At 43.1% G+C, this 12,021-nt stretch overlaps 1 protein-coding gene across 13 annotated transcripts in view; it reads right to left on the reverse strand.

The window, feature by feature from the left end:
- Nucleotides 1-752: 752 nt before the first annotated feature.
- ADAM22 (ADAM metallopeptidase domain 22) overlaps nt 753-12,021 on the reverse strand; it is a 124,630-nt gene continuing 113,361 nt past the window's right edge. For 11 of the 13 annotated variants that reach the window (XM_081163163.1, XM_081163157.1, XM_081163162.1 and 8 more), the window contains 2 exons: nt 2,710-2,833; nt 753-2,353 (listed from right to left, as the gene is read on the reverse strand). In XM_081163163.1, the coding sequence (XP_081019289.1) occupies nt 2,333-2,353; nt 2,710-2,833 (145 nt within the window). In that variant the 3' untranslated portion in view covers nt 753-2,332. Of the gene's footprint in view, nt 2,354-2,709; nt 3,959-12,021 lie in introns of those variants that run through there. The other 2 variants (XM_081163160.1, XM_081163158.1) reach the window with 2 other exon arrangements.

The raw sequence follows: 12,021 nt of genomic DNA on the forward strand, positions 1-12,021 counted from the left end.
AAGCTGTTTCCATTCAAATACTGTCAAAAGATCAGTTGATGCCCTTGCCAAAGAATGCTTTAAATAGAGATTTTTCAACAGCCCATTAATTCCTTGCCATGCATGTGGGTATCACTTTATTCTGGGTTTTGCAAGGCAGTGTTTTCCGAAAATCTCTGCTAGGGAAAAAGCATGTTGGAATCACTGGGGGGGGGGGAGATCAGAATTAAACATCTCTGGTCCCAACATGTATATGTTTCAACTTCTGATACTAACAAAGCATCATATATAAAATCTTGCCTAATACATACCTTGAGAGCTACAATACACACCACAGACCTATAATAAGGTGCTTATTCATTTTTATCATTTTACCTCACAGTTATTTTGGAATGCAATTAAGAGTACGGGAACATACTGACTAGAACATATTGTTAATTTTTAAAAAATACACAAAAAACATTATTTTGCAAATGCCTTTGAAGATTCCTCTCCCTTTCCTTTTTGCGTATGACCATCACCTGCAATGTTACATCACAGAATGGGGAACCTGTGTCCTTCCAGATGTTGCTAGACTACAACTCCCATCATTCCTGGTGATTAGCCATGCTGGCAGAGGCTGAAGAGAATTGGAGTCCCAACATCTGGAGGGCCACAAATTTATTCCCCATCCCTGTGCTTAGTAAATCAGGATAACGGCTCCTATATAAGAATCTATACTGGCAATATTGTGTAACCTTCACAAGATTCCCTATATTTGATTTTTTTAATAAAAAAAACAACCACACAACTTTGCAAAATCTTTCATAACGAACTCAGTTCAGGAACATCAATGAATGTATATAGCCAATAACAACATAGCATACCAATAGTGCATACATAGTGTATTATGCAACTCCATGTAGATGAATGGCCTCTGGTAACTTAACCAAACCGTTCAGTTAATGGCGCTTATTTGGCCAAGAAGTGCATTATTTACATAGTATTATATCAGCACATAGGATAAATTGGCGAAGCCAGATAACTTAAGAGCTCTGGATAGCTTCAGAAAAAAATGTAATATATACAGCAAATGTGCCATTCTGACCACCATCACATTCACTGTTGTGGTCCCTGATTGTGACGCCATTGTTTTTTTGTAAGTGCTCTGTTAAAGTCCCATTGATTTCATTGGGAAGGAGAATAACAAGTCTTGCAGTGAACCACTGTTTTCTGTGGATCCAGGAAGGCATTCTAGACCCTTCAGGTTAGCACCTGAGCTTTGGCATAGCAGCTACACAGGGGTGGTTTTTGAGGGGGAAACAGCACAGTTGGGGAAAAGATTGAAAAATCCTTCCCCAACACTACAGAACCATCCCTCCCCCTTGCAGCTGCTATTAGACTTAAAAATATATATTGGAAGCTGTCTTATTTTGAGTCAGACCCCTGGTCCATCTAGTTCAGTGTTGTCTACGATGACTGAAAGCCATTTTCCGAGGACGACTTTTCCAGTCCTGCTTGGAGACGATTCTGATTGAACCTGGAACCTTTTTCATGCAAACCATGTGCTCTTCCATTGACCTATGGTCCTCCTTCCATGCCACTCCTACTTTGGCCCTTAAGATTCTTTGACATGTAATGTTCACTCATGAGTGTTCTTCAAGCAAAACAAGAAAACCCCACATTATATAATTGCATTGTTGGTATTTTACAACTTTTTACACACGTATGAGTTTCTACTTAGAATATAATCACAAAAAGTAATAAAAATTAAAAAAGCATTTTTTGTTGTTGTTGGCTGCTTATGTCATAATGTTTGCCTCTTCAGATCCCACTTGCGGAAAAAACATTTCTTACTTCTGCATGCTAGTTTTACTAAAGTTTTACTAAAGTATAATGACTAGTCCCTTACACATGGAAGGTGGTGAACAGAGGAATTCATGCACACAGCATAAATGTTTACATATCAAATTCTGAATTCTTTTTGTTTTTGTTTGTTTGTTTGTTTAAAGTTATTTGGGATTATGTTAGACCAGAGAAAAACCCACATTTGAGACTCCCAATTAGTTTCATTTGCGCATCTACATATTATCTGTCATCATGCGGAATACTCTTTTATATTTTCAGTTCCATGTATCCCAGGTAAATGGGGTATGTATATGGTTTGGTTGCTCTTTACTTGTAATTAAAATCCTAATCTGCTGCAGAAAATTGCCTTTTCCTTCTTCAGGGAACTTGTTCGCTCCATGCTGGTCAGCATCTCTGCCCTTCAAATTGTCCACTTAGCAGATGAATGTTCAGTGACTCAGCAATGCTGAGTTTGTATAAAATCTGAAGTAAACAGTTCTGGTATCAGCTCAGGTAGACAGTGGAACTAAATGGAAGTCTCCCATAGCTGTAAGAGGACAAAGAGAAGAGAAATATCCATTATTGCTGTTCCTGTTATACTACTATTCCTGCACTGCATGACCCTTGGGATCCCTTCCAACTCTACAATTCCATGATTCTACAGTTTCTATATTCCATGTTTTAACTATGCAATGGAAACTTCTGTTGACTGAGCGAAAGCAGTTACTGTGGCTCAATGGACAGAGAGCCAAGTTGACATACCAACCAGACCATTGATGGATAAACAGTTGGCTCCTCCAAGATGAGACCAGTACAAACAACAGTGAAAGACAAAATGGTGTTTGTCTACATCTAGCTTAAATGTTAAGTACGCAGCAGATCCAAGGAAGAAGTGAGGCTTACCCTGGCACTTGCTCTGTTGGCCTTTTTCTCCTCATCAGGAAGTGGAGGCATTGGGTATGGATATTTTCTGCTGGAGGCAATGGAGCCAGTAGATGATGAAGGGGACTTTGCAGGGGAAAGGGTCCTGAGGTGTTGAATAGACAAAAATAAACAGAATGTCTAGGGATACCAGCCTTGCTACAGAAACCGGAACTACTTTGAAGCTATGCTGGGAATTTGATTCAATCACTCTGCCACACATAGTTGGAAAAGAAGCCAAAGGCTTCCAAGCTACTACAGCTTAGGAAACAGTTCAGTAGGACCAACTCCTGTGCAAATCTTGAGCAATTCTAATTCATATTAATGGAAACTTTGCAAGAGTTGTTCTCAAGGGACTGCACTTTTTGACAGCAACTAAGCTAGTCCTCACCCATCTTCAGATGTTTTGGACTATGATTCCCATCAGCCTTACTCAGAATGGCTGGGCTGGCTGGGGCTGATGGGAGTTGTAGTCCAAAACATCAGATTGGCAAAGGCTGAACTACATACTATGAACCAGACTTCTTATCATTTTATGCATCAAATGATAAAAAATAAGCTATTTATAAAATTGGGAATATGATTTATTATGAAGCAGATTTAGGGTAGCATGGTGAATAAGAGACAGAGCTATAAATGTTCTCCCCTCAGCCTAAGTGGCTTCAGGGAAGCCACAACTTAAGTCTGTCACCTGGAATTTTGGAGATAACGATACTGGTCTATCTTATCAAATTGTTATAGGGATTACTGAGGTAATATATGTGAAGCTTTCACTATTATTTAACTAAAAATTATTCCTTTATATCACATTGTATCTATGCCTTCATCTGCATTATAAAAAGGTAAAGGGACCCCTGACCATTAGGTCCAGTCGTGGCCGACTCTGGGGTTGTGGCGCTCATCTCGCTTTATTGGCCGAGGGAGCCGGCATACAGCTTCCGGGTCATGTGGCCAGCATGACTAAACCGCTTCTGGCAAACCACAATTCTCACAGCGGTTTAACTGCCAAACCCTCTTCCCAAGGGACTCTGGGAAAGCCAGGGCTGCTTAAAGTGATGCAATACTGCTTTAAATGTATAATTCAGATGAGGCTTACGTACCTACTATATATATTTTAGAAAGTTGTTTGTTATGCATTTGGACGCCTCTTAAGATACATTAGCCAAATTTTGAATGATGGTTCCTGAGATCAAGGAGCAGGTTTTCATCCATGTTTGGATACATTTGGATGCTATTTCAAATCAAGAGAGCAGATGGGTTCACTGCACTGATTTTTAGCCCCTGATCATTGTGTTTCTTAAAATTCCCAAACAAAGCTGGGTATGAGGCTGCTAGCATATACATACAAAGCATCAACATTTCTCCTTTATTCATGCATTTTTGTACTGGCTAAGAAAATGAGGAACTGGCAGAAGAGCTTTTTAAAAAAAGTGACTGTGTACTAAAGAGTCACCGACCGCTTATACCAGGCATAGGCAAACTCAGCCCTCCAGATGTTTTGGAACTACAATTCCCATCATCCATGACCACTGGTCCTGCTAGCTAGGGATCATGGGAGTTGTAGGCCAAAAACATCTGGAGGGCCGAGTCTGCCTATGCCTGGCTTATACTAATGCAAGTCCCACTGACAACTGTGCACCTATGTCAAGGATGAGGACATCTGGAGCGTTTCCAGATGTTGTTGAACTCCAACTCCCATCAGGCCCAGCCAGCATGACCAATGGTCAGGGATGATGGGAGTTGTACTACAACATCACCTTGAGGGCCGCAGGTTCCCCATCCTTCACCTACATTGATGTAAGTCTTCGCTGGCTCAGAGCTTAACCGCAATCTTATGCGTGAATACTCAGAACTAAGCCTCAACTGCGTTCAGTGAGGCTTACTCCCAGGCAAACATGTCCCGGGTATAGGGCTGCACATAAGTTGCTTTTTTGAAAGCAGCGCACCAGAAACATTTATTACAGTGTATGAGAACGTGTTACGTTATACAGAAGGCATGCAGTTCAGAGGCAAAAAAGGGTTAATTGTGAAGAAACAAAGGCAAATACAAAGAGCTGAACACCCAAATTAGTAGACATGCAAGCAACATCCAGTGCACAGTGGTTCCAGCCAAAGTAGGAGTCTGGTTTGGGGGTGGGGCGAGGGGTGGGGAGGATAGACAAAAATGGACTGATTAGTCAGAGAAATCAGCATTTCTGTACAAGGTAAGGAAAGCACTAGCAAGTCAATGTCGGCATCACACGGAAGGGCATTCTTGTCCGAGTCAATAAGGCGTCTGCACTTTATTGACTAGAGTTATACACACAAGGGCATGGACAACTAAAGTGTCTTAAGAATCAATTCCGGAATCAAGACAGACCAAGGAAGCTCTGTATCTGGGTCATGTGCAAGAAAACATAAAAGTCAGAAGCACAGCTGGTCTCAGATGTTCCGGTACCCTGACGAAATGCTAGACTCACTCACCGCCCCGACCCCAGTCCTGTGCTCATGGCAGCCCTTCCTCACGCTCCATCTTGGGTCCCTCTGGCTTGCTGAACTCAAGAAAGGATGTTTTTAAAAATCCCTAATCACATGGCTGTGCCAGCAACCTCCTTAGATCCCTTATGCCTCCCTCGCCTCCATGCATCTCAGACCATGTTTATCTACTTTCCACACCAAACACCATAGTTGCCCCCACATTTCTTCAGATATCATCTACATTTTTCAGGAAGCCTTTTATGTCTGGTGTATTGTGTTCTTTTATACTCTGTTGGAAGCCACACAGAGTGGCTGGGGCAACCCAGTCAGATGGGTGGGGTACAAACAACAACACATTATTATTATTATTATTATTATTATTATTATTATTATTATGGTCAATGTGAAGTGTGTGCCTTGCCCAACAGGCACTGCCTACTTATTCATCAGAAGTGGATTTAGGAAGCATGTGATCTGCCCTAACGATGTGTGTAGAACATATAGGCATTACCCAGAGGATCTTGGGAGCATCCAAAGAGATCCAAAATCAGATACAAGCGGAAGCAGGGCCGTCTTACCCATAGGCGCTATGGTTGCGGGGCACCCGGGCGCCGGGTTCTTGGGGCGCCAGGCTGAGTGTCCGGGGCCCGAGAGTTGAGTCCAGGGAAGTGCCCGCCCTCCTGCGCGCCTGGGACTGGGCAACCTGGGGGGGCGTCGGCAGATCTTTGCACCCTGGCACCGCATATGCTTAAGACAGCCCTGAGCGGAAGTCCCTCCTCGGTGCATACTTTAAGAGTATATTCAGGAATACATTTTCAAAATCCAAACCACAATCTGAAATAAGTACATTTCCTGATGAAACTGCAGGTGCCCTTCTTGGACATCACCACAGAAGGAAACCAGAGAAGCCTGATAAACTTTGCTCATTAGATACATCAAGCTTTCTAACAGCTTGCTATTCTTATTTTGACAAGAGCATTGGTGTTTTGTGCCCAACTGCTGTTTCTGTGATACGAAAAGGAAGCTCAACAATCTTCGTTCGGAATTTATGCAGTGCAGTGGTGGATTTGTCTAATGTGCCCTCTTCTGAATGCAGATGGGATGCCATCTTTTTGAATGTGCCTCCACCAAATAAGCTCTCTGTACTGGGATGAGATACGCAGTGCTAAAGAACCCTCCCCCCAAGGTTTGCTTATTGCATGCAGGTAATCTATGCTGATGAGTTTTCAGAAATGTTATACATGGTTTGAAACACTGCAGCATGATATCTGCCCATCCCTTCCTTCTGCATCACGTGCACTTCGACTCTAATTATTTCATGAACTTAAACTTAGCTGGAAGGGATGCCCTGACAGTCACTATGACTTATGTGTGAAAAGGCTCGACTGAAAAAATATTGTGAACACAGTATATACCATAGAGCAATGACTGTACTCTGCCATGGTCAAATTAGGATAACCATGCTTGATTTCCAGAAATTCCTTGCTCATTCTGTTTGACTCCTCAAATTCATCAAGAATCCACACCGAAGTACAAAACTGGATACGATTTCCTCCTTAAAAGTCCTTATCTCTACTCAGGAGCCAATTACTTCCTTTGTTTGCTCCCAAAAAAGTGCATGGCTACAAGTAGATAAGCAAAGAAGTTATGTTATCTCTCAATATGTTCTCTTCCAAGGCAAATGCTAACTATTTCAATGACTTACTTCCAAGCATGCACATTTAGAATGGCAATCTTATGCACACGTACCTGGGAAAAGGCCCCACTGAACACAACGCGACTTCCCTCCAAGTAAGCATGCTGAGGATTATGCCTTAATCTTGATCACTACTAAATCAATGCTGCCAGAGTACATATTTGCCAGTTCCTCTACAACCGTATGCAAATATATTTCAAAAGGAAAACTGGTAGATACTTTCAGGAAACCACAACATCTAAAGTATTGTGTGTGGTTACAGGACTGCCTTCCCCAACCTGGTGTTCCCCAGATGCTACTAGACTCCAACTCCTATCAGCCCCAGACAGCCTGGGAGTTGGAGTTGGAGTTGGAGTTGGAGTCCAACAGCATGGGAAGGAAAGCAGGTAAGCGTTGGCAGGAAGCACAACCCACTTTAAGTGGACCACCTATATCAGTTCTGCTCTCATACTTTCCAGAATAGAGTAGCAGATGGCAGTCCTATTAAAGCTGCCTGTCCTAAACCGGCTGGCAGCTTTGTTTTCTGCTGTAAGTCATGGTTCTCATTCAGTTTCTATAATCCTGGCAGGAAACAGCGTCATTGGCACCTCTTTATTTTCATAAGAAGCATGGGGGAAAGGAGGAAAGACCCACCCCCACCCTCCAGGCCTCTTTCCTCTTGAGCACTAGTGAAGAAAATCAGGCTCTTTCAAGTGATCTAACCCTTAACACACATGCACCCCCTGACATCCTTTCAAGAGCTTTGATGGTCTACTGGAAAGCTTGACACAGACACACACACCCGATTCCTACATGGTTATCCAAACACACTTCAGTGTTGTCAAAGCCAGAGCCGTCTTTCTCATAGGGCTTAGTGGTGCGTAGTGCCAGGGAACCGGCCTCTCAGGGGCACCCCAACAAGTGGGGGAGCTGCGCGGCTTTGCTGGTGGCCTCCCCTTTCCCTGCACGCCCGCCAGCTGTGCGGGCGTGCAGCTTCCCTCCCAAGCCTCTGCGGGGATTGCTCTCCTCCTGAGGAGGCTTGGGAGGGAAGCTGTGTTCTCCTCCAGCGGAGGCTTGGGAGGGGTGCAACTCCACTCCCAAGCCTCTGCGGGGATCGCTCTCCCGCAGTGGCATGGGGGAGAGTTGCCCCCCCCGAATGGCTGGCAGTGTGCAGCTATGGCCACCCCAACACTATCTGTGGTAATTTGGGGGTGCTGTGCAGATATTTCCACCCCAGCGCCGCATCTGCTAAAGATGGCCCTGGTCAAAGAGTCACACACAAAGCAACTTGCTTATGTTTACATTTTAAAAAAATCACAATATATGCATGGCAGTAGAAAGCAAGGCTAAAAATCCCATGTGCAGCTTCCCCCAATGAAACCGAAAGTACCCTATGCAGCTGAAAAACTAGCCACCATCACAAACCACTTTGCTGGATTCCTGGAAGAGACAGAATTCTACACATGGAAGCCATCTTTGTAGCTCAGGACCCCATTTCCCCCCTTTGCAGGATATTTGTTACCTACTAACTACCTTCTCGGTAGTGGCACCCGCCCTGTGGAACGCCCTCCCACCAGATGTCAAAGAGAAAAAAATAACTACCAAACTTTTAGAAGACATTTAAAGGCAGCCCTGTTTAGGGAAGCTTTTAATGTTTAATAGGTTATTCTGGACAATGCTTCTTATTTCAAGCACAGAAAAAAATGCATCTTCAGTTTCAGAAAACACTTGAAAATGCAAAAGTGCTTATGGACATTTTGCTAGCCAGGAAACAAAAATGTGTTGTGAGTCAAAGTGAGTTAACCTGATGGGAGCAGCCATTGAGGGTGGGATTACCAAAATCAGCACCAAGTAGGGGAATTCCTTCCTTCCCCATTATGTAATCTATTCAGGGCTCTAGAATCAGAAAACTATGAGATGACATGAAGAAGAGGAGCCAGATCTGTACTGTCACTTGCATCAGGAGTGTTAACACATTACATTCAATGAGTGTACAATCAGTGTACACATATAGTTGACCTGTATACTCACAGATTTTCAGTCTGTGTACTCAACAGTTGAGCTGTACCAATGAACAAGCATGCATTATTTCACACAAACACTTGCACAATTGTAGTGACAGCTCATACCTATGGTCATCATAATGTGTGATGATGAACAATTTGGGAAGTAGTATAATTGGGAAGTAGTTGAATATTTTAACGTGGGGTTATCTTATATGCATCTTGGTCCCAAGACATCTATAAATAAGCTTATCTTCAACACCAATCCAGTTGATTCCTGCTGATTCCTCTCAAGTTTTACAAGCAGCCATGGCTTCCAAAGCAATTAGATTAGGGATCATGCCAAGCACCAACTGTTTGGGGCAGTTTGAAGGGAAGCTCACTAGGAAGTGTAGCTCAACAAAAGATAGTATGTAGTAGAGGATTAGCAGACAGACTCAGCGCAATCCTATGCGCGCTGATTCAGAAATAAACAAGCTGCCTATATCAGATTCCCCCCACTGAATCCTTCCTCCCACTAAAATACTGCATTGAATACTATCTTCTATACCCAAATACTAACCTCAGAAACAAGAATTACCCCATTAAGGCCTTTGACCAAAAGGTAACAAGTGACTTGAGGAGATGAAGCAACACAGATGTTCTCTCCCCTATTTTTGTTTAGTTTCTTTATAAATGATGCCACTTCTGAATTTAATGAGGATGGGTTTTTTTCACCTAGCACTGGCCATGAACTTCTCTAAACATCACTTTGTGACAATGACATGGGTCTCCTATCCTTCTATCATCTCACCTCTAAACTTCACTGGGTCACTTTTGCCATTCAAATCTTTGGAATATGACTAAGCCCTATTAAGTTGTTACTCGTGTGGAGGAGCAACGTGAATACAAAGAAGAAGCCCTTGCCTTTAGTATTTGTCCCCATTGTCACATGGCTGCTTTCCATGTGCTCAGGCCATCTGCTCCACAGGAAGCCCTCTTTCTACTGCTCTGTCCATGGGTCCCATTCACTCATGTCACAACTGAACTGGGCTTATAATAACAATGCAACTGGCCACTGAGAATAGTATCATAAGTTGGTCATCTCCAGCATTGGCAGTTGGAAAAATATAAAAGGAGGATCAAGCAAGATTATTCCTTGCATAATAAATTCTAACAAAGGGAGCAGGCTCATTGTACAGTATTAAACACTTTTAAAACAGAGTGGAAATAATAATTATGATTATATGGAAATGAGATATGGTGTTTGCCTGGAGAGAAAGCACTAGAATTTAAAATTTAAAAAAAAAAATCATTTTAGGAGTCCTTGCAGTCTTCTGGTTCTGATGAGACAGAACAAACAGGAATGATTCCAGTCTCCTTGTGTTTATTTAATTATTGGCATAAATGACTTCATCTCCTAGAAGACAGGCTCCTAGAGGTGTGGGCAAATTCACTTAATTCTTTAAAAAAACCAACAACTTACTCCCCTTTCAGTGCCATCTTGATCCAATTACATGGTTTGCCTTTGAATTTTCTTAATGGATTATGGTTCACAGCTGCCAAAATGGTATTTAAATGGCACCTCAGAGGCATTTTTGTGCGGAGAGCTTTGTTCTTATTGACAAATGTTAAGAATGTGCTACGTTATGCATTGATAAAATCCCAGCACAGTTTGAAAAATTAGTTATTTGACTTCCCTACATTTGTTTTAAGGACAGTTCCAGCCCTCCTTTGCTGAGATGGCAACCAATGCCCTGCCCACTCTTTTAGATGTACCATATACGGCAGTGGTATTCAATCAGTGTGCCGTGGCACCCTGGGGTGCCTTGAATGATGGCCAGGGTGCCGCAAGCTATGCTAGCCTCTGCCCCTTTCCTTTCCTTCCCTCCCTCCTCTGATGCCCTCTCATGTTTCTACTTCCCCAAGGCTTGCATGGCTGTTTGTTGCAGCAGCTCTGGCTACAAGCTCACCGGGCAAATGGTACCTCTGGGGCTGGCCATGGGGTGCTGGTTGCCAAGAGCTGAGGCAGCCTTGGAGTAAGTAAGCAAGCAAGCAGGCAGGCAAGGCAACCCACCCAGCTAGTCCACCAGCCCTTGCGGTTGGGAATGGACAGACAAGTGAGAGACCAGGCACACAGGCAGCTGCTGCTTCCCAAGGTAAGGTGCTGGACATTTGTCTTTGACCAGTCTCCATTGGGCCACTAAGGCTGGGGGCATCCTCTTCCCAGGCCTTTGTTGGGCAGTGTGAGGAGACACTTCTCTATGGGGCAGCAGGGGGGAGGAGGGGAGTTCAGAGACCAGGGATGGCAGCAGCGGCTGCCCAGAGGACTCTCAATGAGAGGAGGCTGAGGGAACAGTCCACAAGGGAAGGTGTTCCAAAAAGGGTGAGAGACTGCCAGCTATGCAGGCAAGGGATGACGTAACTGGACTCTTGGGCCCCAAAGGGGTGCCAAGGGAGCCGTGGACTGAAAAAGGTTGAGAACTTCTGCTATATGGGAAAGTGCCTTTTGACTGACATTTCTGCATCCGTAGGGAGAAAACAACTGGACATTCCATACTACCTACTCTTCTTTCTTAATTTTGAGGGCAAATGCAGAATAACTTTCTTCTTCAATTGTTAAAAATATGGCAAACACTGGTTAAAGCAGAAGAAAATAAAATATTTATTGGCCAGCAAAAATGAGATTAATTTAACAGAGGCCACCTTTGCTCTGGCAGATGCAAAGCAGTGGCAAACATTTTCTGATTACTATATAGCCAAATTCCAGTTTGGACACCTGTTCTGAGTGCTACTTGACAAAGGATTGAACTAGTGAAATGCTTATTTTAGGCTGCAATAACACTTATCTGGGAGTAAGACCCACTGAGATCAGTAGAGCCTTTCTCTTAGTAGACATCGCACTGTTAATGAGATATATGCACACTTAAAAGTATTTAACATGATTACATTCTTGTGTTATTTTCTTGTTATTATTGATTCCTTCTTATTAAGATTTACAGGTTTTTGTATGTTTGCTGTTTGTTTTTACCAATTGGTTTTTATTGTATGCTTGTAGTTAATTTTTCTTCTTCTTATTTTGATCTGTTAGTTGGCATTATGGCCAATGGCCGAAACAAAGAAAGCACAACCTAACTGAATATTCACACAACACATCTTTAGCCTCTTGCCATGAAGAGC

Source organism: Podarcis bocagei, assembly GCF_964188305.1.
Source record: "Podarcis bocagei genome assembly, chromosome: 12".
NCBI lineage: Eukaryota > Metazoa > Chordata > Lepidosauria > Squamata > Lacertidae > Podarcis > Podarcis bocagei.